At 45.0% G+C, this 23,031-nt stretch overlaps 1 protein-coding gene across 9 annotated transcripts in view; it reads right to left on the bottom strand.

Annotated features, from left to right (window-relative positions):
* Cacna1e (calcium voltage-gated channel subunit alpha1 E) overlaps positions 1 to 23,031 on the bottom strand; it is a 425,171-nt gene that overhangs the window by 198,525 nt on the left and 203,615 nt on the right. For all 9 annotated transcript variants that reach the window (XR_007590547.1, XR_007590546.1, XM_050135146.1 and 6 more), the window contains 3 exons: positions 20,224 to 20,327; positions 19,272 to 19,424; positions 17,975 to 18,156 (listed from right to left, as the gene is read on the bottom strand). Coding sequence is in view for 7 of the 9 variants with exons in the window: in XM_050135146.1 (XP_049991103.1) it covers positions 17,975 to 18,156; positions 19,272 to 19,424; positions 20,224 to 20,327 (439 nt within the window). In the remaining 2 variants the exon portion in view is untranslated. The remainder of the gene's footprint in view (positions 1 to 17,974; positions 18,157 to 19,271; positions 19,425 to 20,223; positions 20,328 to 23,031) is intronic.

The raw sequence follows: 23,031 nt of genomic DNA, 5'->3' as shown, positions 1-23,031 counted from the left end.
CAGTTCACTGCAGGCTCTGTGCAATCTGCAGGACAGGGTCAGTTTCTCTCTCTCTCTCTCTCTCTCTCTCTCTCTCTCTCTCTCTCTCTCTCTCTCTCTCTCTGTGTGTGTGTGTGTGTGTGCGCGCACACACACACACATGTGTGCATGTTTGAGGGGAGAGAGAAAGAGATGAGAGAGATGATCATGAATTTTAGTTTTACACATTGCAGGCATATCCACAGGAGGCTTCTTCCTCGGTGCCTGAGACAAAATCTTCACCCTCGTGCAGAGAGGCTCACATCTACAAGCTGCAGCACCCCTGTGACCTGCACTACTATGGGACAATGCACCACACCACATGAATCTCCTCTGCTCAGCCTCCCATTTTCTCTCTCCTTTCCGCCCACTTCTCCACTTGCTAACAGCACCCACGATCCAGCTTCAATAACCTAGTTTGCAGCTCCATTAGCTCTAAGCGGAAGTCGTAAGACAAATGCAATAAATAGTTCGAGTACAAAAGACGGGCCTGCACCCTCCTCTTGCTCTGTCTCACACAGGCATATGTAGACAACACACCAGCAACTATGCTCTGTGGCAACCTTTCCTGGGCATGGCAGGATGGGCTGGTGTGGGGATGCTCACAGGAAGAGTTCTGTAGCATAGAAAGGGGTATGGGACAAGACTCCTGAAATCTAGGCAATGGAATCTGAGGTGCTGGAAGCCACTCTTTGAGGTGAGTTGTCACAGTGACCTAATCGCTGGTGTCTTGCTGTTGTTCCTTCATAATTCGCTCTTGGAGCACATTACTTGAGGGCTTTCCTACCTACTACCCCAATGCCATCTGCTCAGGACAACCAGCCTGCCACCTAGAAAGGAAAGTGGGTGACAGAGGCCTAACTAGAAACACAGCGAAAGGGAAAGGGAAGCCGCCTACAGACAGCAACTTAGCTGACTCTTCCAGCATGGCTTTTGTTTGGGGGACATGTGCATACGGGTGTGACTCTGGGTAAAGAAACAAAACCTGGGATGGGAATACAGGTGTTCTCAGTGTAACTCAATGCCTACAACTGCCATACTCTTTAATGAATTCACTAGTTCAGCCCAGTCAGTTCCCTAAGATACTTATTTAGTGACAAGTCACAGAAATGACTATTAATATCTCTTAACACACACGCACACATGCGCACACACAGGCAGGCACACACACACACACATACACATACACACACAACCCTCAGTGTCATTAAAGCAGAAAAGAACACATGGGTGTCAAGCTGCTAATAGCTATATTCATCTACAAATGAATTATTTGTATCAATATAATTACATTAATAGATTATGTTGATCTACTGTAGGAATAAAATTTATGTTAGCAAAATATTTATTTTTAGTCTTTAAAGATCAAAGGATTGCCATAAAAACAAAGACAGAAGAAAGTAGGCTGGTCACAAGTTAGTCTGTTTATCACATCAAGACAGGATATCAATGTCAAAAATTTTCTTTAAATCGGTTTCAAGTTAAACAAATGTAATTTTGTGATAAGCTACATGGACATTCTTTTCTGAATATGTCAGGCTCATCAAGATCTCACGACAGGATCAGCATGGCTCCTCAAGGACACTTCCACACAGGAATCCAAAGCTGCTTTGACATCTGTGGACAGGGAAGGGTCCTGAAGCACTGGAATCTGGACTCCGCTGCACAGTCAGCATTCCCTGATACCAGGATCAGATGCAAGTTGGCCAGAACTAGTTAGGACACTAGAAGGCATTCCAGAGCCACTGTTACACTAGAGCTGGGTTTTCCTGGATGTGGATGATATGATGAACAACTGTGTTTATAAGCAGGGACACAGGGCATGAGAGCACTCTGGACATGAACCAGAGACTCAGCAAACACGCGGAGGAATAGAAAATGGGATGAGAAGTTGTTGTACCTGCCCCTGATGCAACCAATCACCTTCCTTGGACAAGGAAAAGGAAAGAAAAAAAAAAGAATCTGCTCACTCTGCAAAATGGAGTCAGCAAGTGCCTAACTCACATGAGCAAAGTAGTACAAAGAGTATCCACATAGTAAGAAAAGAACACACTTTCATAAGTACGTTCAGATGGTGTATCTTCTATGATTATGACAAAATTCCTTAGGGTAGGAGCAGAGGTACATTACCCCCATCTTAAGATGAAAAGACAGATGTGCATTTGTTTGTTCATCTATTTGATACTTGGAAGGAGAGGCTAAGTATTTGATTGGTGATTACGGGGCTCATGACAGGAGGGCAGGCAGCAGCCATCCTACCCAGTGTCCCAAGCAGATATGAGCAGATGTGAAAATGGAATGGGTAAAAGGTCCAAGTCAAGAAAAAGAGGAAAAAAGAGGAAGAGGAAGGGAAAGAGGGGAGGGGTAGAAAGGAAAAGGATAAGGGAGGGAGAAGGGAAAGAAAGGAGAAGGAAAGGGAGGGGAAGGTAAGGAAAGAAAGAGAGAGAGAGAGAGAGAGAGAGAGAGAGAAAGAGAAAGAAAGAAAAAAAAAGAAAGAAAGAAAGAAAGAAAGAAAGAAAGAAAGAAAGAAAGAAGGGGAGAAGGGAGGGGAGGAGAGGGGAAAGGAAGGAGGAGAAGGGAGGGAAGGGGAGAGGAGGGAAGAGAATCTTCAATTGAGGGGTTGCTTTTGATCGCATGTCATCACCAGAACTAGGGCACGCCTTCTCTTCCTTCCCAGCTACGGGTTCCTTTAAGAGTATTTCAAAGCCAGGTTCCAAGCCAAGGAGGCCAACTGTGTCACAGAAATGAACTGCTAATTATACACAAACCCTCAGTAAACACTGAAACAAATTACCTTTCCCCTACTTTTCTCTGAACATTTTTCCCTCTATCAGCCACAGGGGGGAGCTGAGCTGGTATAAAGGTGAAATGGTGGTGGTAGTGGTGGCGGTGGTGGTGGCGGTGGTGGCAGTGGTGAGGAGGATGACTTCCACTGCTGGAAACCAGCATCCCCATCCTGATGGGACTAACCTGTCTGAAGACAGAGCCGTGCTACCCGCCCAGCAGCTGGCATATCGTTGGTAGGTCTGCAGAGCCAGTCTGAAGAAGAGCCACCAGTGGATGCCTAGGGTAAGGTCCTAATAATGCTGGAAGGTAGAATATTTAGACAGGGAAGGGGACACAAACACCTGACAGATGACTAGTAAATGGGGCGATCTGGGCAAGTGACAGCTGCAGGCCACAGACATTTAGGTCTCAGAAGAGCTCGGAGGAAGGATTTCTCTCTGATCTCCCTAGCCACAGCCCTGAAACACCCTATAGGAGAAGTACGCTGGAGTTTTGCAAGAGAAAACTGCAGCTCAATAATGCCAAGAACAGGGATTCAGGGCTGGCAGAGAAGCTAATGAAAGGTACAAAGTAGCCAGACTCAGAGATGGGAACAGCCTGTGAGGACCAGGAAATGTGTAAAGAAGGCTGTGCAAGAAGATGTTTTGCTTGTCTTCTCTACATGGTGTTTAAAAAATATTTAATAATATCAGACACTATGGCACCATTATGATTCAGGATGTGCAAAAGGCAACATTTGTACTATCTCACTTAATCACCACGCAAGTCTATGAGGGGAGTATCGTAATAATTCTCACTTTATAGATAAGAAAACAAAAGCGCAACATTTAAAATTTCCTGAGTCACAAAAGGAGTGAAGATGGGACCAGGACCCCTAGCTCATCTGTTATTCCACCTTTAGGATCAGAGATCATTTTTTTAAAAACAAGATCATCATCAATCTCAATACATAAAACTCACAAGGGGAGACATCTTGGGGATAAACGCCTTATATACATTACATAAAAACAGATTTGCAGTGTAGAATATTTCTTTAATATCATTTAAAAACTGCGGTTGTTTCTGGGAAGATGACAACTAGAAACAGAAGTGACAGATGACTGTGGCAGTCTAGGACCAGCCTTGGCATCCAGTTAACTTCTCTGATTTTGCTTCACATATTGAAAAAGATCTTGAATCGTGAAATAAAGGGTGGGCTCGCTCGTACCACTTCAGGTAGGCACACGAGGTTCAAGTTTCATCATCTTTAGGACGACGAACTAAGACAGAATGAAAGCTCTCTAAATCAATAGCGCAGTTACACAAAGTTCAAGTGAGTGCAGAGATGATGGCAGAGGGAGCTTGGCTCCACAGTCTGCACCAAAAACAAATTAAGCCAGCTCACCGCAGGTAGCCTCCAAGTGTGAAATGTGGTCTCAAGCACACGGATCACACGCAGCTTTTTAAATTAGTTTTTTCTTAATTTTTCTATTTCTTCAACTCTACAGGGTTGTTCTTCATACTTAAATTTTTTAGAATTCAGAGAGAGATAATACCTAGAATAAAATGGCTGCTTCTCTTCCCCTAAAATATTACAGGATTTTTTGATAGATCTTATAATCAATGGACCTTGAGTCAAGGATATGTGATAGCTAAAAGACAACTGGTCAAAATGCTGAGACTAAGAGACTGAGCACTCAGCCTAAATAAGATGTCAATATTGAGCCTACGCATACTTCCCTTCACCAAAGCTCAGGGACCGTCTTGGACAAGAGAGAATGAAAGAGTCAGAGGATGGGGAGAAGAACTGTGAAATGATGTCCCCTGGACCTGCCCTGGCTGTCACCCTTATGGACTCACAGCAGCTGTGGGTTTTTTTTTTTTTTTTTTTTTTTTTTTTTTTTTTTTTTTTTTTTTTTTTTTTTTTTTTTTTTTGTGCAAGACCTTCACAAGAACAAGCCAGGCAGAATTCCAGTACAGATGATGGAGATGATCTCCAAGCCCCACCCCTTATTGGCAACTGATACTTTCTAGGTGACAGCATCATTCTTTTTTAAGAATGTAGCTACTGGTAGGATTCCCCTGCCCTAAAAGAGACACAAGGAGGGATTGAAGAGCGTAAAAATTGGGATATATATATATATATGTTCATATTTTATTGTATACTTGAATGAATCCTCAAGGAGAAAAATCCCAAAATCAAAACAAAACCTAAGCATATTGTAAATGTGTAGGAACTTACTACTTTGTACAATTAATATATACTAAAATAATTTAAAAGTAATTTTATAGGGGCTACCAAAGATCATCCATGGATCTCAGTGGGGAAGTCCCTGGTCTAGGACAAGGACCAGTATCTTAGAGATGAATGGAGGAGAGAGAGAGAGAGAGAGAGAGAGAGAGAGAGAGAGAGAGAGAGAGAGAAACAACAAGGGCTACAGGGAACAGAAATATCCTGTCTCCACCCCCAGAGGCTGCTGGGATGAATCTCATCTGTTCTTACTGAGGAAGACTATTCAGTGAAAATATGAAAGGTTCCTGCCTCGGTCTTCCCTTTCAAAGTAGACAGAACGCAAAGATGGCTGAACGTGAGGGAAGGACAGAGGCCTCCTAGGTCCTCTGTGGCCAGGTTTATAATTTTGGCTTCCTTTCTTTCTTTTGACTACGGTGAGTTCCCAGAACATCAGACATATTCTATACACATATCAGCCAGACTGTTCTCATTGGTCTTTTTCATAAAATCCTTTCCATGCAGTTAATCCATCCACTGCCTCTGTATATGTGCAGAACAGCCTGTTTGCTTTTGGGGACAGACGACGCTTAAGAAGTTCTCAGGAACTCTTCAACAAGGCTTGCCGAAGTCAAGTGGGATCCCGAGTAGCTGAAAGCGAAGAAGCTCCCGTCCATCCCCATCTCGTCTTTGGAAGAGGCTGAGGTGAAATCAACCTCCTGAGGGTAGGGGAGAAGAGAGGGCGCTGACTGGAGCTGAGAACAAAGCCAATACCGAATTGTAACATGAATTATGTAAGAGGCTCACATAGCTGAGAGATGGTTATCCTTCCAGCCCACCAAACACGGCCACAACCTTGTAAAATCAGCTTCCAAGTTAGCCCTTTAAAATGATATAAAGTCGCATCCTAGTGGATATTAGACAAACAATGCCCCCTGCCCAGGGAGTATGGAGAGCCCTGTCACCTTTGTCCTGTAGCCTGCATGCAACTCGCTCTCACCAGATCCCCTTGTTCCCTAAACGGGACAGGTCTACACAGGTTTTCCGGAAGCTCCCTTTATGTTAGCCATTCTCCCTGGTCCTCTGAGAAAGCTCTGCGTCTCTCTCTCTCCCAGCCATTTGTGATATTCCCTTTGCCTTGTGGTTACAAGGATCTGTGCACCCCCATTCAGATGACTTGACACCCCTTCTGGGTGGCCATTCTCTGCCAAATGCTGTATAACAGCCAACGGTGGACAATACACGAAGCCATGAAAACCCACCTGGTGGGAAGTGCAGGCTGGAGGCAGAGAGAGTTTTCCCTTCAACACCCTCGCACTCTCTGGGCTGTCTTCTTTCCCAGTGCCTGGCAGTTATAGTCATGTAAAACAGTGGTTCTCAAACTTTTAGACCATGGCCTCAGAATCCTGAGGGAGCTTGTTAAAATGGGCCCCTTCATTCTACCTCTGGGACTATATAATACTGGGTCAGAGCAGGACCTATTGATCTGAAATTACAGAGGCTGGTCCTGCATGATTTTAAGATGGGCCACAGCTTGGGGGGGGTCCTGAAAAGCATTGCACAATAATTTTTTTCGAGTGAATGATTGATTGAGGAAATATTAGAGGCCTCTTGGCTTTGCCAATGGGTCAAGAATTGTCGCTAAGCCATCGCTGCCTGGCTGGGATTCTGGAAGCATTTTGCTTCAGAGTGATTCAGTGAAAAGTACCTGAAATGACTGTTGAGTCACCACTCGCCACCTCCCGTTAATTTCTGTCCCTGAGGCCCGGGGACAGATCACCTAAAGCTCAGCATTGTCTCCAAACAGGGAGATCATAGCCTACGGCTATGTGACACATCAGGCACCCGAGGCATGGATCCGCTATTAAACTGTGTATTAGAGCAGGCTAAAAGCAGGCTAAGGAGCCCCGAGCCAGCCTAATGGCCCTGTGCAGACAAAAGACTGGGAGACCAGCCTGGTGCATGGTGTGAAATTCAGGCACCAGATCAGGAGGCAAACAGCGCCGTTGGAATGCATCCCAAAAGTGATGGCATCCCTGGTTTGACAAATTATTAAGAAATCAAGATGGATCTACAGAGAGTAGGAACGGTTTCAAGGCGGAGACAGCGATGAATGGGAACAAGACAAGCATAAGCAAGAAAGAAAACCTGTCTCTTCCCATACAAGGAGCCTGAGAATGAAACGATGATTCCAGCAGGGTGCATGGCAGGACTTCCAGAGAGGACACGTGATTAGCCAAGGGGACAGGCTGCCACAGCACTTCGGTGTTTTTGAAAAGCAGTTGAAATGATTTGAGCTTTCTTCCACCCCACACAGCCCTCCTTTCACTTCTGAATCCTACATGTGTTTATTGGTTCCCTAACCTTCCATCCCTTCCCTAAAGCCTCGTTGTTTCCCCCTTTCTTAGCATCTCCTGTTACACATAAATATACATAAATAAAGTTTAGAAGACAGGATCTACATATGAGGAAGAACATAATGGATTTGTCCTTCTAAGTCCGAGTTATCTCACTTAATAGAACATTTCCAAGTTCTACCTATCATCCTATATGTCTCATGATTGCATTTTCCTGTACAGATAGATAAAATTCCATTGTGTGTATATTACTATAGTTTCATTACCTATTCGTTCGTTGATGGACATCTAGGCTGTTTCCATCTCCTTGCTTTTGTGAACGGAACAGGAGTCAATATGAACGTGCAAACAGCTCTGTGAATCCTTTGGGTATATGTCCAGGAGTGGTACATCCGTGTCATGTGATAGGGGACAGGTGGAGATAGAGTAGAGGGAGACAGCTAGAGAGGAGGGAGGAGGAGAAGGGGGGGGCAGCAGGGAGGAGGGGAGGTATTAACCAAAGTGAAGTATGTGTGCAAATGCCATAAAGAAACCTGTTACTTTGTGTGCTAATTAAAAACCTAAAACTGGGGGCTCGAAAGATGGCTCAGTCTGTAATATGCTTGCTGTTGTGAGAGCTAGGGTTTAATACCTAGCACCCACAGGAAAGCCGAGTGTGGCATCGTGTGCCTATAATGTCAGCACTGGGCAGGCAGAGACAAGAAGAATCTCTGCCTCGCTGGTCAGCTGCTCTAACCAAATGGGTGAGCTTTGTGTACAGTGAGAGACCCTGTCTCAAAATGAAGATAGAGAACAACCGGGGAAGACACCCAACATCAGCATCTGACTCCATATACATATATGCACATGCACCAGCCCCGTGCACTCAGAAACAAAGCTAATTCATTAAAAAGTCAATTGAGGGGGGAAATTATATCCAGGTATATGATGCTAGTGAGGCAGGTGGCAGGCCTGAGGGCTTTCAGTCCCTAAATGCTCAAAAAAAAAAAAAAAAAAAAAAAAAAAAAAAAAAAANAAAAAAAAAAAAAAAAAAAAAAAAAAAAAAAAAAAAAACCTTTGTAATTTAGCAGAAGCAGACCCAGGCTCACTGGGATTGAGGGGCTTAGCTGTGGTTCTTGACCTTTCTAATGCTGCGACCCTTTAATACAGTTCCTCATGTTATGGTGACCCCTAACCATAAAATCATTTTCATTGCTACTCCATAACCTTAATTTTGCTGTTATTATGACTCACAATATCTATGTTTTCCGATGGTCTTAGGCAACCCCCAGGACAATGTTGTTTGACCACAAAGGGGTCACAACCCACAGGTTGAGAACTGCTGGCTTAGATGCTGTGCAGGGTGCCTGCCATCATGGCTTCCCTGTACACGGGCAGCATACCATAAGCGTGTTCGTGTTCACTCTAATGAGGACAGGTGGGACACCCAGTGACAAATCAGAACTCTCCGCTCCAAACCCCCTTGCGACTTCTAAGAAACGAAACAGCTTTCCCAGTTTACTCCATAGGCTGAATTCGCCTGGCATATTTGAGCCAGACTTCATAAAGGGCCACACTCTCCCCTTGACAATCTCCCCCCTGCCTCTTTTCCTTTTACCCAGCCCAGATTCCACTGCCCAGCTACAAGCACGCGCCCGGCCCTCTCCCACTGAGTGAACTCATGTGGCAAAATTGCTTTGGAAAAAGCCAGATCTCCAGCTACCACTGTTTGCAACTAAGTGGCTGTGGTCTTTACGGAAGGCACTCCATGCTGCTCACTAGTCTCCCATGAACTTCCATCACCACTGACGCCAAGGGGGTCCTGGATGCTGCACAGAAATCAGGCCATTTTCCTACCCCATTTACTCCTCACACTTTGAGAAAGCTCATTTACATCCTATCCTCAAACCTCCAACATCTCCCTCCTCAGCCCCTCAGCTGATGACCTCAGCTCCTACTTTACTGAGAAAACAGAAGGAATTGGAGGAGAATGTGTACCATCTCCCAACACTCCATCTGCCAGCCCCTCTCCCTTGACCTCTCCATGCTCCCTTAACTGTCCCTGCCGTAGGGTTTTTCATTTTCAGCCCCCATCTTTTTGAATCCACTGGAAGCATCTGACTCGAATGAGCACAGCAGTTTTGAAAGAGGAAATATGAATGTGAATAAAAGAGAGCCTACAGATGTAACATATACATCTGTAAGAGATTAGCCACAAGGCAATACAGGACAGCATCTACTTCACGTGCTGTTGATATAACAGGGGAATGCATTTCAAAGAGCTGACTTTCTCGTCCTTTCCTTCCTTCTCCTCTAAGCGCCCTGTTTTATGGGGCCTTGGGACATCACACTTTCTTGCTGCTCCTTCTTAGTCACTTCTGATTGTGACTCTTTACCTCCCCAACACCTTACCCTTGGAATTCAGTGACAGGATCTCCCCTGTTCTCTACTCTAAATCACTTCCTTTATGGTCCCACAACTTCAGCTACCATACAGACCCTGAGAGCCTCCCAAGTGATATGTCCTGCATATGCTCCCATGCTGAATCCATTTCTCCAACTTCATAGTCTTCCCACCACACCAAATGAGTGTGGCAAATTCAGTGTGCCCAAACTCAACTCTTAGTCTTTATTCAAACTACTATCTATACTGGTAACTCCAATCCTCTACCTTCTCTTGCTCTTACAAGTCGACCAGAGGATGCCATGGCAACCTTAACCCACACCCAGAACCATCCATCCACCTTTTACCTCCTACAGTGTTGCCTCCCTGATAGCAGCCCCTACCCTGCTGCCTTGGGTCAGCTCATTGACCTCCTAACTCGTCTTCCTACTTCCAGCCTTGCTCCTCTAGAGTCTGTTCTTAGCAAAGGCTCTGGGTCTTTAGACTGCAACACAGGGCAAGTTACTTCTATCCTCCAACACCACCCCCTACTTTGCGTTCCAGCTCACTGATGCTAAGATGGTCACCAGGTCCATGGGATCGGGCTGCGTACTCTGTACCCTCCTCCTTCCCCTGGTTTTAGCTATCACTGCCTGCCCTCCGATATGCCAGCCTCTGTGCTGTTCTGCTAATGTAACAGGCACATACCCATCTCAGGGTCTTTGTGATTCTGTCTCAGCTATTTGGGACATAAAAAACCAAGAAAGAAAACCACTTAGCTCATTCCATTACCAGCTTCAAGCCTTCATCCAAATGCCATCTTCTCAGGACGGTCCCACCCACAGCTTCATTTCAAAGTGAAGACACCTTTTCCTTTTCTCCGCTTTAATTATTTCCACAGCTTTTATCACTGTCTGCTAAAGTCCATTTGTTTGCTTTTTATTCTGAACTTATTTCCTTGAGATGGAAAGTCCATGAATGTGGGGACTCTGCTCTATCCCCAGCATCTACAATAGTCCTGCCACTTAATAACTACTCAAAAAGGGCAGGCTGTGGTGGCCCACACCTTTAATCCCAGCACTTGGGAGACAGAGGTAGGCAGATCTCTGTGAGTTCGAAGCCAGCCTGGACTACAAGAGAGCTAGTTCCAGGACTGGCTCCAAAGCTACAGAGAAACCCTGTTTTGAAAAAAAAAAAAAAAAAAAAAAAAAAAAACCCTCTAAGTTAATAGCAAGTTAATGTATGAGTCTGTAAATACCTATGAGAGGAGAGGAAAGTCTTTATTGTGAGTTTGAAAAAGCAATCTCTCTCTCTCTCAGTCTCCTTCTCTTCCCTCCTTGAAGAATTTGGGACTAAGATGTTCTGCCAGGGCCTTGGGAGCAATGAGGAGGAAGCTGTAGCTCCTCACTAAGTAATTCTACCTTGCAGCCTTCACAGAAGAGGGAGCAGACCCACTTCCAGGATCCACTTACAATCTTTCCATTAATCAGAGAAGTCACAGGTGAACATACAGAGGTAACAGAATCCACACATCACCTATACGACAGGGCCAGTCACAAGAAGAGAGGTATAGATGGCAGACGGGAAGGTGAAGAAAAATGGTCGATTCTAGAGCATGAGTGATACTGTCTCCAAGTGCTCCCAGATGTTAGCAACCTGATCCTAGGTCAGTTCCTAAAGCAGATGGGATAGCTCATTATCCTAGCTCCATGAGAGGATCACTGCTCCTGCCACTCATCTGTCAAACAGTTTTGACAGATGTCCTCCTATCATCAAAGCGTGCAGAGGAGGTGATAGAGGACGGACAACTGAAGTAAACATTAGACATGGTCCCTTGTCTCCCATCCTTCAGTCTGTGCTGTCTTCTATAGAGCCATCACCAAAGCAGGGTTACTCTGAAAAGATTCTTTTCATTAGTTCTGGGATATGGTGGTGTCCCCCCCCCAACATGCTTATATATCATACACCTGAGCAAAATCTCAGTGAGGCAAATAGAACAGATGTTAACAAATTCAACAAATACTAACTGTACAGCTAGAAGGCAGGATAAAAGAGAGCCACAGGCATAAGCCAAAGGATTTCTGGGGAGTGAAGACAGCTCTCAAAAGCACCCAAACTGTAAGTTGCCTCTTTTTGTCAAAAAGAGTAAAATCTTCAAAGACTTCCACCACAGTTGCTCAGAACATCTTGTGCAGAGACAGGCAAACTACAAAGCTGGAGAAACAGCACAGCTCGACATGCACATCTGGATCAACAGCGAGAACAGAAGCAAATCCAGCGACAGGCATTTGTAACAAACAAACAGAAAGCCTGGCCATTGACAGCAGAGTCCTGGACAACTGCAGCTAGGGACCGAGAACCTTAGCAATCAGAATGTTAGTCCTAAAGCAAGAGAACGACAGACAAAATCAGCAGACAGCACAAAACAAGAACGCCAACTCAGGTCCAAATCAGAAGAAAGTCCATTCTCCTGGCGACATCAAGCCTCACCGAAGAGGATTAAAAGTTAAGACTCAAGCCAAAGGAACATTTGCTGAGTGAACTGTACTGATGAGGGAAAGAACACGCTGTGCTAGAAAAGGAACACCTATCAGGTTTAGGATAAATAAAATCAATTAAATTAGTAAGTGCCGAGGAGAGCTTGTGAGTCGAGGAGACCTTTGGGAGCTGTAGTCCAAACAGGTAGAAGCAGCCAGCAGAACTGAACACTTTTGTATTCTGTTATCACAGGAGGAAGGGAAGCCAAGAATACAGTTGGAATTTGACCAAGGAGACTTGCAATTTTGGTAGAGACTAAACTAAGCCTGGGTATACTCCATGCAGCCCTGACAATGCGCCCCTGACTAATCCCCTTGCAGTGTAGCATGGTAATGAGAGAAGGCACACACAAATGAAGCTAAGAGTAGTCAACGGCAGTGATGTGAGGTCACCAGAGGCATTTATGAAGAGTCTATGTAGAAGGAGAAAAGGGACAAAAACCTTTGCATCTTTCCTAGTTGGTTTTAATCGTCAACGTGACACAGCCCAGAGTCATCTGAGATGGGAGTCTCAACTGAGGGATTGTCCAGATCAGACTGGCCTGTAGGCATATCTGGGGGGGGGTTGTCTTCATAATTAATTGCTATTTGAGGGCCCAACACAGTGGGCAGTCTGTTGGCAAGCCAGAAAATGGCTTCTCCTTTGAGTTCCTGCTTGGAAGTATAAGCCAAAGGAATCCTTTTCCTAAGTCACATGCAAAATGTGGTCATGATGCTTATTGTAGCAATAGAGAGGAAACTGGGATATCATTTTAGATAAAATGGTTAAATGTCCTCATGCTCGAGGACGTTTTGCAGTGGCTCTCTTACTAGTCTGAATGTAACTAGGGCCAATTAGTCTTGCATACTTGTTGCAATCGTTGGAAAGAAGGGACAGCAGAATTGGTAGATAGTGGTTGCCTTGTCTTAGTGTTCTGCCTGAGGAAGCATCAGTTAGGAGAGCTGAACCATCCCAGAATGAGAAGTGACAGGAAGTTGTGATGGTTATTTTGGGTTATCAATTTGACTACACACGGAATTAACTAAAACCAAGAGATGGATACACCTACGAGGGGGTTTTCTTAATTATCTGAAGCAGGACGACCCACCTTTAATTCAGATCTTTTGATGTAGGAAGATTCACCGCTAATCTGGGCCACACTTTCTGGTGGCAGTGTATATAGAGGACATGGAAGAAGGAAGCTTTTGCTTTCTTCCTGCTTGCCCTCACTCTAAGTGGAGAGTCCATTCCTTCACTGGCATTAGAGTCCACTTCTTTGGGATTCCAGAGTTTACTGAAGACCAGTTGAGACAGCCAGCCTTGTGGACTGAACAACTGCTGGATTCTTGGATTTTCCACTGGTAGACAGTCACTGTTGAACTAGCTGACCACAGCCTGTACGCCACTCTGATAAAGCCCCTTCATAGACATTCATTCCATGTAGATGGAGGCTATCAAATAGTCCCACACTAGCAGCCTCCGCCTACATTTCCATCAGTTCTATTCTGCAGGAATATTTATTTGTATTTTAATACATAATGCTTGCCTGAAAGCCTCTAGTGGTTGAATATTTTGCTTTTCTGATCTTCAGCTTGAACCCCAACATCTATCTCTAGGTTTTTATTATTCATGTTACACTGTTCTTCCAGAGAACCCTGACGAATACAGAAGGAAACCATCTTAATGTCTGTATTTATTGGAGGCAGTGATTCCTGTGTAACATATCAAGACACACATACTTGCATTTACGATATTAAGTTGATTAGTTGTTCTTAGTTCCATGGTGCATAAATTGCACGTGTGTGCATTCACAATGTCAAAGTTTAAATCACATGAAAAAAATTCTTGAGGGAGGAAGGGGATCTAAACACTCACAAAATAAACAAAACTTAAAAGATCTACAAGCTCTCTCTCTCTCTCTCTCTGAAGTTATATGCTCATTAACAACCGCTACGAAGAGTAAGGACAGTGTCCAGCCCGCCACACTGTCTACAAGTTGGTCAGAGTTTGAGGTATACAGTTTCCATGAACTGTCACCCCTTCTGGGACAGATTCTTCAGTGGCACAGCTGCCTTGAGTCACCCATTCTTTTACAAATAACTCCTCACTCACAGGCCTACAAGAAGAAGCCCAAATAACCTCACTGGTTTTCCAAGATTAAAAAAAAAAAAAAAAAAAAAAAAAAAAAACAGCTCTCAAGCATGAAACTTTTCTGCCATTTCTAGGTGCTTGTCTCCACGTTTCCCTGACAAGAGGGCTGTTGAGGAGAACAAGCACGCGGAAAGGACTGGCGGATATATTTGTCTACACCATCTCCGCTCTTGTCCCAAACCCCTTTTCTTTGGAGGATGACTAGTTCAGTTTGGGCACAGGAGGCCTAAGTCAGCTAGGGCTGCCCATCTCCTCGTCACAGCTCTGCCTCGGCCTTGTTCACACCCCAGGTCCTTGCCCAGATGAGGTCAGTTTTGATGGTTCTTTCAGAGAATCCAGACTTTGTCTTTGTTCCACTCACTGAAGACTGAGTGCCATTTTCATCTAAGGTCTCCTGAGTCAAGATGCAGCTATCCACCCCAGTCTGACTATCACTTCTGCCAGTGATGCCTGGCTCCATGCCCTGCTCCTAGCTCCAGTGCTTGGGGAAGTGATGTTTTTCAGAGTACACAGAGTTCTTTCTGCCTGTGTGTAGCCAGATTATTTTGGAGGAACCAACCCTATTGTCCCACCGGTTCCCCTATGCCTAGAGCCAAGCAACAAGGCTAGCAGGAGGCTTCAGTTCCATGACTACCAGATTGGACTTCAGAGAGGGTGTGAGTCTACAGCCCTGGGAACTGCTGTGATGAAAGGCTTCAGGGGATCTGTAGTTGACCCCTTTTCCTCCCCGATTCTTTCATGGATCAAAACGCCAGGGTAGAGCAAGAGCACTGTTGCTTTGTGTAGCCTCTGTCGCTACAACTGACCAATATCTGGAGAGATGGGAATTGGAAGAGAAAATAATGACAGCAGGGATCATGCCCCTCCCCCACCCCGACCGCCATCTTTCTAGTGTTTTAGCACAGTGCTTGGATACAGAGTATCTTCTCAGTTGATGAGTGATGTGGGAGTGTCATATCAATCTGTTGATTTCATTGGCTGAGCAATAAAAGAAACTGCTTGGCTGGCCCTGATAGGTTAGAACATAGATGGGAGGAGTAAACAGAATAGAATTCTGGGCGGAAGAGGAAGTGAGGTCAGACTCTGCGCTGCTTCCAGAGGGACTGGACAGCCGCCATGCTCTGCTCTCCCAGGCAGCTGCAACCCACGATGGACTTAGGCTAGAATCTTCCCGGTAAGCGCACCTTGGGGTGCTTACACACATCATTAGAAATGGGCTAGTCCAGGTGCGAGAATTGGCCTGTAAGGGCTAGAGTTCATGGGCCAAGCAGTTCTTTAAATGAATACAGTTTGTGTGTTGTTATTTCGGGCATAAGCTAGCCAAGGCCGGGTGTTGGGGACGCAGCCCCACCGCAGCTCCTTATTTCAACAGATGAGTAGAAATAAATAATGAATGAGCAAATGAATTAACGCAAGAACGACGAGAGGCTCATCTGTTTCCCTCCTGCCTGTCTCGGCACCACCTGATCCTTGACCAGAGGCATGGCAGATCACACCTCTATCCTCAAATGCAACACCTCTCCTTTGGGGCTTTCCATGCATTTATCACATCACTTAGGTGAGTCTACACATCTAATTGAAGTTCATCACTTTCAAAGCCCCACGCCACAAGTGACACCAGCCACTACAAGGTCAGTGCTACAAAATTTCTTGAGGTTCTGGCTAATCTTAGTGGCATTGCCTGAAGGCAGTCTTTACCTCTCGGATGAGAAGTGACTATCTTTACCATGCTTGACTCCTGTGCCCTGCAGCCTCCCATAGCTAATAAGGATCCCAGAGTATCATCTGGGGGTTTCTGGGTCACAGCACCCTGTAACTTGCTGAACATCTATCTCCTGGTTTTGGAGACCTCTATCCTACCGTCTGCAATGTTAGCACAACAGCCTATAACTCTTTCTTGCTAAATTTCTCAGTTGTATCTTGCTCATCCTGTATGGGAATAGATCCAAATTAGTTCAGTCATTCCTTGGTGTCTGCAGAACATAGGTGTACGGACCTCCCATGGATACCAAAATGTGAGGTTTCTCAAGTCCCATATATGGCACAGTATTTGCATATAACTGTTTCCAACTTCCCACGGCTTTAAATAATTTATCTGTTACTTAAAATGTCTAATACAAATGCAAATGATATGGAAATATCTGTATTGTAAAGTTCAGGAGATAATGACAAAGACAAAATTGTCTATAGATGTTCAGTCTGGGTGCTGCCATCCTAGACCTAAATAACCTAACGTGTTGTAGAAAATTTTACATCCTTAGATGGTAGCATCCATAGATTGGAACCTAAGCATCAAGGGGTTTGACTACAATGGTCATTCAGTTCCTAAGCACCTGCATGTACAGGCCTCGTACCAGCTTTGTTCCTTCCCTTATCTCCCAATGACTGCTTTCCATATAAGTCACATTTTGGCCACCTAATCAGTTTTGTACATGTAGGACCAGATTAAGATTAAGAGAAGAACAGAAGGGAATGGGGGACCCTTGTGATAAAGGCAAGTGAAAGGAGTGTGCATGCATGGGATCATCACTCCAAATGTGTCTGACTTGTCCAACAATGGCTGAAGGCAAAGACACAGACAGAGGACACCATCCTTCATAAGTGCCTTCCCATATTGCTTTGCCCCCTCTGCCCACTTATATCCCATAAACATCAAAAAATATACCTCTCCTCCAAGCTCACTATTGAACGTGTGCTCTGTCCTATGTCTCGGGTGACTTATTAAAACCAGACTCTGCAAGGCAGAAGAGACAGCATGGTTGCTTTGTCTAGCTTCCGTCTCCTTGCCGGTAGTCCCAGCTTTCCTCCCAGGCAGCTGAACAGTTGTGTCTCCTACACCAACTCAGGACCTCCCAATGTGTCTGACCATGGGAATCACTGAGGCCTCCGTCAAAAGCACAGCTCACCCATGATACAGAGCTACCCAAAGTCAGAATCTCCAGGGCAGGGGCCTAGGAGCGCGGATTTTCAGAGAGCTTTCTAATGAGCCTCACACTCAGCATGCTTTCTCTGGCATGTAATGCAGTCGTTCTTGACAGTGGCTGCATATTAAAATCAGCTAGGAAGCTTTAAAAAATGTCAATGACAGGCCTTTACCCCTAGACATTCCTACTTAATTGGCCTGGAGTGAAGCCCAGGCAGTATAATATTTAAAGCTCCCAGCTGACTCTAATGGGCCACTGGGGTTGCAAACCACTAGAACAGCTTTCCAAACTGATGGTGAGCCCTTCGGGGACAGTAACTGAGAGCCTTGCACCTATTAGAACACCTCACTGTACTCCACTACACCATGCGGATCCAAAACCCTCCACAACAAGGTAATCTGATTTGACTTGTTCATTCACCCAGGGACAGAATGACAGAATGCAGTCTACCAGATGCAATAAGACAGATACTTCCACTCATCAAAAAAAAAAAATAAATAAAAGGGGGGGGGACACGACCCGCTAGGCTCTGCTAAGTTTCCAAGTTGAATACAGACAACCCCAACTTTTCCTGTTCCAGAGGAACCAAAATAGCACCAGGGTTCCACCGTATCCCACACCCCGCCCCTTCCATCCACCGGCTCACTTACATTGTACAGCACAGTGGTCCACCCTTCCATCGTGATGCATTGGAAGACAGTCAGCACAGCAAAAAGGATGTTGTCAAACTGGGTGATCCCGTCATTGGGGCCGATCCAGTCCTTGCATTCGTAACCAGCTGGGCAGCCCTGCACACCACACGGGTGGGGAGGATCAAATCCCTCTAGAATACCTGTGGATATATTTGGAGAGTGGGAGACAAACCATATGGTGCTTAGCATGAACTGGAAATGATCCTAGAAGACACAAGCAAGCCGTTCTCCCACCACAGACAGAAACTGTCCCATCATGCCTCAAGCCCTCTCCCAGCCTGGCCTCTCTACTCCTCTCAGTTCACACCCTTGTGCAATTCAAAATGCTTCTGGAGAAAAGCAGGGCCTCTATCTTCTTCAGATCCCAACCAAATTTTTCTTCGGGCTGCACTACCACAGAAATTCACGGGGCTGCTTCACACAGAAGAGCCTGAGGTAACAGCAAAATCTCTCTGATTTTCCAACCCAAAGAATCAGGATGGACCTTGGTTCTCCCTAGGTTTCTCCGGGACAGTTGTAAAACCAATGGCTGCTTTATTTTGCTAACTTTATTTTGCTTTTCAGGTATACATTTTTGGTTTTAAACTGAAGGTAAAAAAATTATTTGGAGATTATTTTCATAAAAACATGGTACCTATTTAGGATTCGTTAACTTATCCTTCATCGCCCAACTCCCTCCCTGATTTTCTTCCTAGAGTATATTATTTGGCTTGTGAAGAACAAATAAGGCACAAATATATGGGAAATGGGGTTATATGCATCCCACAATTGTCAAGGCACAACTGACAAGCCAACCTCAGTGCTCCCTCAGTTCTTTCACAGAGAGGGGAGACCAAAGTGAGCCAGAGCACAGAAGAAAGCTCTTTGCTGATCCACTGGGACCCTCATCTGATTCTGGTCTCCAGGGTCCCACTGGTCTGTGGATCAAAGATTCTGTTCTCCAGAGCATTGATCCAGACTGATGGCTTTGGTATATATTCTAAAAGCCCTCTGCCATGAATCTGAAAAGCTGAGACCACCTCTTAGAACCCTTCCAACTACACACAAGGAGGCTATGTGTTTTGCAATGTAACTGTCACGCGGATCTTTAGGCTGATTGTACCTCAAAAGGCCACAGAGTCTAGGAAGTTTCTGATTGTAATTCTAGGGTTGGAATAGAGTATACTTTTTCAGCGCGGCTCCAAATGCCCTGAAATTACGCTCATGACCAAACAGGGGAAGTGGGAAAACAGAAGACAGAAAACAAAGCCCTTACCTGAATTGTTCATGAAGCATGCTCGATGTAACTTGCCACTGTAGAACTCCAAGCCAATGATGGCGAACATGAGGATGGCAAAGAAGAGCAGAAGGCCAATCTGCAGAAGAGGCACCATGGCCTTCATGATGGACTTCAACACAATCTGCAGGCCTATGGAGAGGAAAGGGGATGAAACAGAGCCCTCATTCATGGCCCTCTGACAAGGTAGATTTCTTTACCCTCTCCTCGGAGGGCAAGTCTTCCATGGAAAGGGAACCATCAATCCTGAGATGACAGCTGCCATTCATAAAGCGATAACCAAGACAAGTCAAGCTGAAGACTGTCACCTCCTATGTCCCTTCCCTTTCCTTCCTCCTCACTCCTGCCTACATATTACCCTTCTGGTAGATCCCCTTCACAGATTAAATTAATTAGTCCATGTTTCTTGTTCAAAGAACATTTGGGCAACCCCTGCTAGGGTACAAATCCTACAAAATAGGGATAAAGTTGAACCTTTCTATTACTCTTTCTCAGACCCAGCTCTCTGCCAAGTGGGGAAGAAGTACAACTCTAATCAGCAACAAATAGCCTTTGGCAACACGTCTAAGAATTTTTAACCTTAGGAAAGTAACACACTTATTTCAGCAGATAAAACTACACACATACAATAATTATAATTATACTAAAATGCATAGGGAAAATACATCAAATTAACATCTATTTCAGAGTGATACAATAAGAAATGGTCTTCATTTACTTTTCGGTTGTTTCCTGACTTTTTTTTTTTAAAAAAATCTTCCATTATTATTTAAATATGAGGAAATGTTAAATTTTTAAGTACAATGCTTTGCACAATTGCTGTATGTCCAGGGCTTCCTTCCAGAAAGACTCTTGTCTATCTTATATTGACAGACATTCTGGATCCAACTGAGGATACTAGACAATCAGAAAGAAGAGAGTGGGTGCTCACTAGGTATTCCTGACACGAGCTTTAAAGGCCTCAGGACACGCACGGCACGGAGGGTCCGCAAGTCCACATGGGTGTTGAAGTGGGTTCCCGCAGTGGCCAGGATGCTGTGGGCAGAGACACAAAAGAGTCAAGGTTACCACAGCCTGTCTGGCCCCTCCTGCTTCATGGGGAGGCTGGGCTGAGCAGGCTCTGCCTGGAAAGTACACAAAGCTAGTGCCAGCTGCATGTGGGCGCACCTGAGCCTGGCTGAATCACCAGTGGTGTCGAGTGGAATTAAATATAGCCATCCGGGTTTCACTGTGCAGAGAAGTTACCATCATACTGGCATCCTTGTCCCAAACCATGAGCAGAATGCACCGTCTCCAACATAAGACCCACACCTGAGCCAAACCTGGTCCCTCACTTTCCTCTGCCCCTCGCAAAATTCCTTCCCTTTCTCCCGTCTCCTGTCCTCTTTATTAACTTCAGGGAAGAAGTAACTTATTCTCCTCCTTGACACTCAGAATTGTTACCAAATAAATAAATTATACTGACTTTAATGACTGGGAGCTATATACCTATGTCATTATGCACTATTAATATGTTTTATAATTGCCCCTAAACCATTCTTTGACCTGGACTGGGTTTCCTTGCTTTCATTTTCCCACCTTCTACAGTCATACCCAGAAGCATACACATACACACATACACAAATCCACACAAATACTATTAGACTGTGTAGAGCAAGTATCAATGAGACAATTCATTGCATATAACCCAGTGGCAATGCTGGTGCCTTGTGGGGACAAGGGCACACGTAAGTTTGTGAGTGGTAAAGCTGATGACTAGGCATTAGTGGGATTAGGTTTAAGTCTTGGCCCAGAGAACTAGCCATGTGATACAAGTCACTCAAGCTCCAGGTGTCTTTTTTTCCATCTATAAAATAGAGGAGTACGGTGACCTAGTTTTAGACACAAAATCACAACATGTTGAAGATGAAAAATGTTCTGGGCCAAGCATGGTGATGCATGCCTGTAATGACCGCACCTATAAAACTGAGCCACGCCGGGCAATGGTGGTGCACGCCTTTAATCCCAGCACTCGGGAGGCAGAGGCAGGCGGATCTCTGTGAGTTCGAGACCAGCCTGGTCTACAGAGCTAGTGCCAGGACAGGCTCCAAAGCCACAGAGAAACCCTGTCTCGAAAAACCAAAAAAAAAACTGAGCCAAGAGAACTGCAAGTTCAAGATCAGACTAGGCCACACAGTGAGAAACTATGTTTTTTTTTTTTAAATGTACTGGAAACTATAAAGCGCAAAATTGACCTTGTTTCAGACATAAGATCAATAATATTGACTTAAATTTGCCAGCTTATTCTTTGTTTCGTGGGCTAATAACTTTTATCCCTCACAACCTCTCCCAGATTAGCCCCTCTATTCAGAAGCACTGGGAAATGACTCATTTGGAAAACGGCATAGTAGCAAGAATGGCTGATTTAACTATTCTTTGCGGAGGCTCTCTGCAAGATTTCAAATGTAGGCAAAGAGAGCCATATGAAAGGCCTTACGGCTCCAGGAAGCAGATGCCGGATCAACAGGTACTGAGAATGCCAATCCAGGACGACAGACACAGAGATGGCTGTGAACACAGGGCTGCCTACCAACTCCACAGGCTTTCCTCCGTGTGGTGGAACACCCCTGACCTTAGCAGGAGTCAAGCATTTGAAGCTGCACAGCTCACATTAGGACAGGAAGAGGAAGCCCCCACTGGATTTAGGCAATTGGGATGAGTGGTGGAGATAATTTTTAGATTTCAGCTTTTATACTTTGGACTAGGGGAGATAGTGCAGTTTCTAAAATACTTAGGTTGCAAATATAAGAACCTAAGTTCCACTCCTCCAAGCGCACGTCATTATAAAGCCAGGCATGGTAAGACACACCTGCAAGTCTGGAGAGTGCCAGATGGAAGGCAGAAAATAGGTGGGTTCCTAAAATCCCAGGGTCACCAGCCTGTCTCAAACAAAGAGTAGAATATGCCTTGGGGCCAACACATGGGAGTCGTCCTCTGATTTCCACATACAAGCAGCATAAAGGCTTGTGTTGGCACCTACCTACATGCAGAAACACACATACATACAAAACACATGCCAAAGCAAAAAAATAATATCATGCAATCTGTGCTCACATAATCTCAAAAGAAAAAACAAAGTACTCCTGCTCTCATGAAGAACCCATCACAGGCAAGCTTTCTCAGTGGTTTCCATCTTTCCTGACCCCAACCCCCATATCGTCCTCTGAAAAGAAAAGCCAGGGATGAGCAGAATCCCAGACACTGCTCATGATTCTCGCTTACAAAGTCAAAGAAGGACGCTGGGGAGGGGACAGCGTAACTTCGAAAGAGGAAAAAGAACAAAGAGAAATCTAGAAAATGGAACTGAAGAATATGACAGAAATAGACAAAAGGGGGAAAAAGAGAAAAAGAAAGAAACTTCAAGGCTAGGTAACGGGATAGAGACAGAAGGAAAACAGGGCCATTGTTCTGCTTCCCCCTGAACAAAGGCTGGAGGCAACACTGAGCCTCTCGGCTGCCCAGGTGTGAGCCTCTCCTTTCCCTGTGTCTCACAAACACAGTGTGAGGAATCCACTCGGCTCAGAAACCAGAGTTCGGTTTCCTAGGATACCCAGACACTCAGATGTTCTTTCACATCGCACAAAGAACTGCTGGAAGTGAAATTTTCCTCCCCGGGCCTGGGTGTGACAGGTAGGCTTTAGAACATGGAGGTGGAGGCAGGAGTCAGTGCTACAAGAGGGCACAAACATACAGCGGAAAA

The sequence above is a fragment of the Alexandromys fortis genome, unplaced genomic scaffold, assembly GCF_014885135.2.
Source record: "Alexandromys fortis isolate MF-2015 unplaced genomic scaffold, M_Fortis_MF-2015_v1.1 scaffold_21, whole genome shotgun sequence".
Taxonomy (NCBI): domain Eukaryota; kingdom Metazoa; phylum Chordata; class Mammalia; order Rodentia; family Cricetidae; genus Alexandromys; species Alexandromys fortis.
The sequence above is the reverse complement of the archived record's forward strand: the minus strand, read 5'-3'. Positions and strand labels throughout refer to the sequence as shown.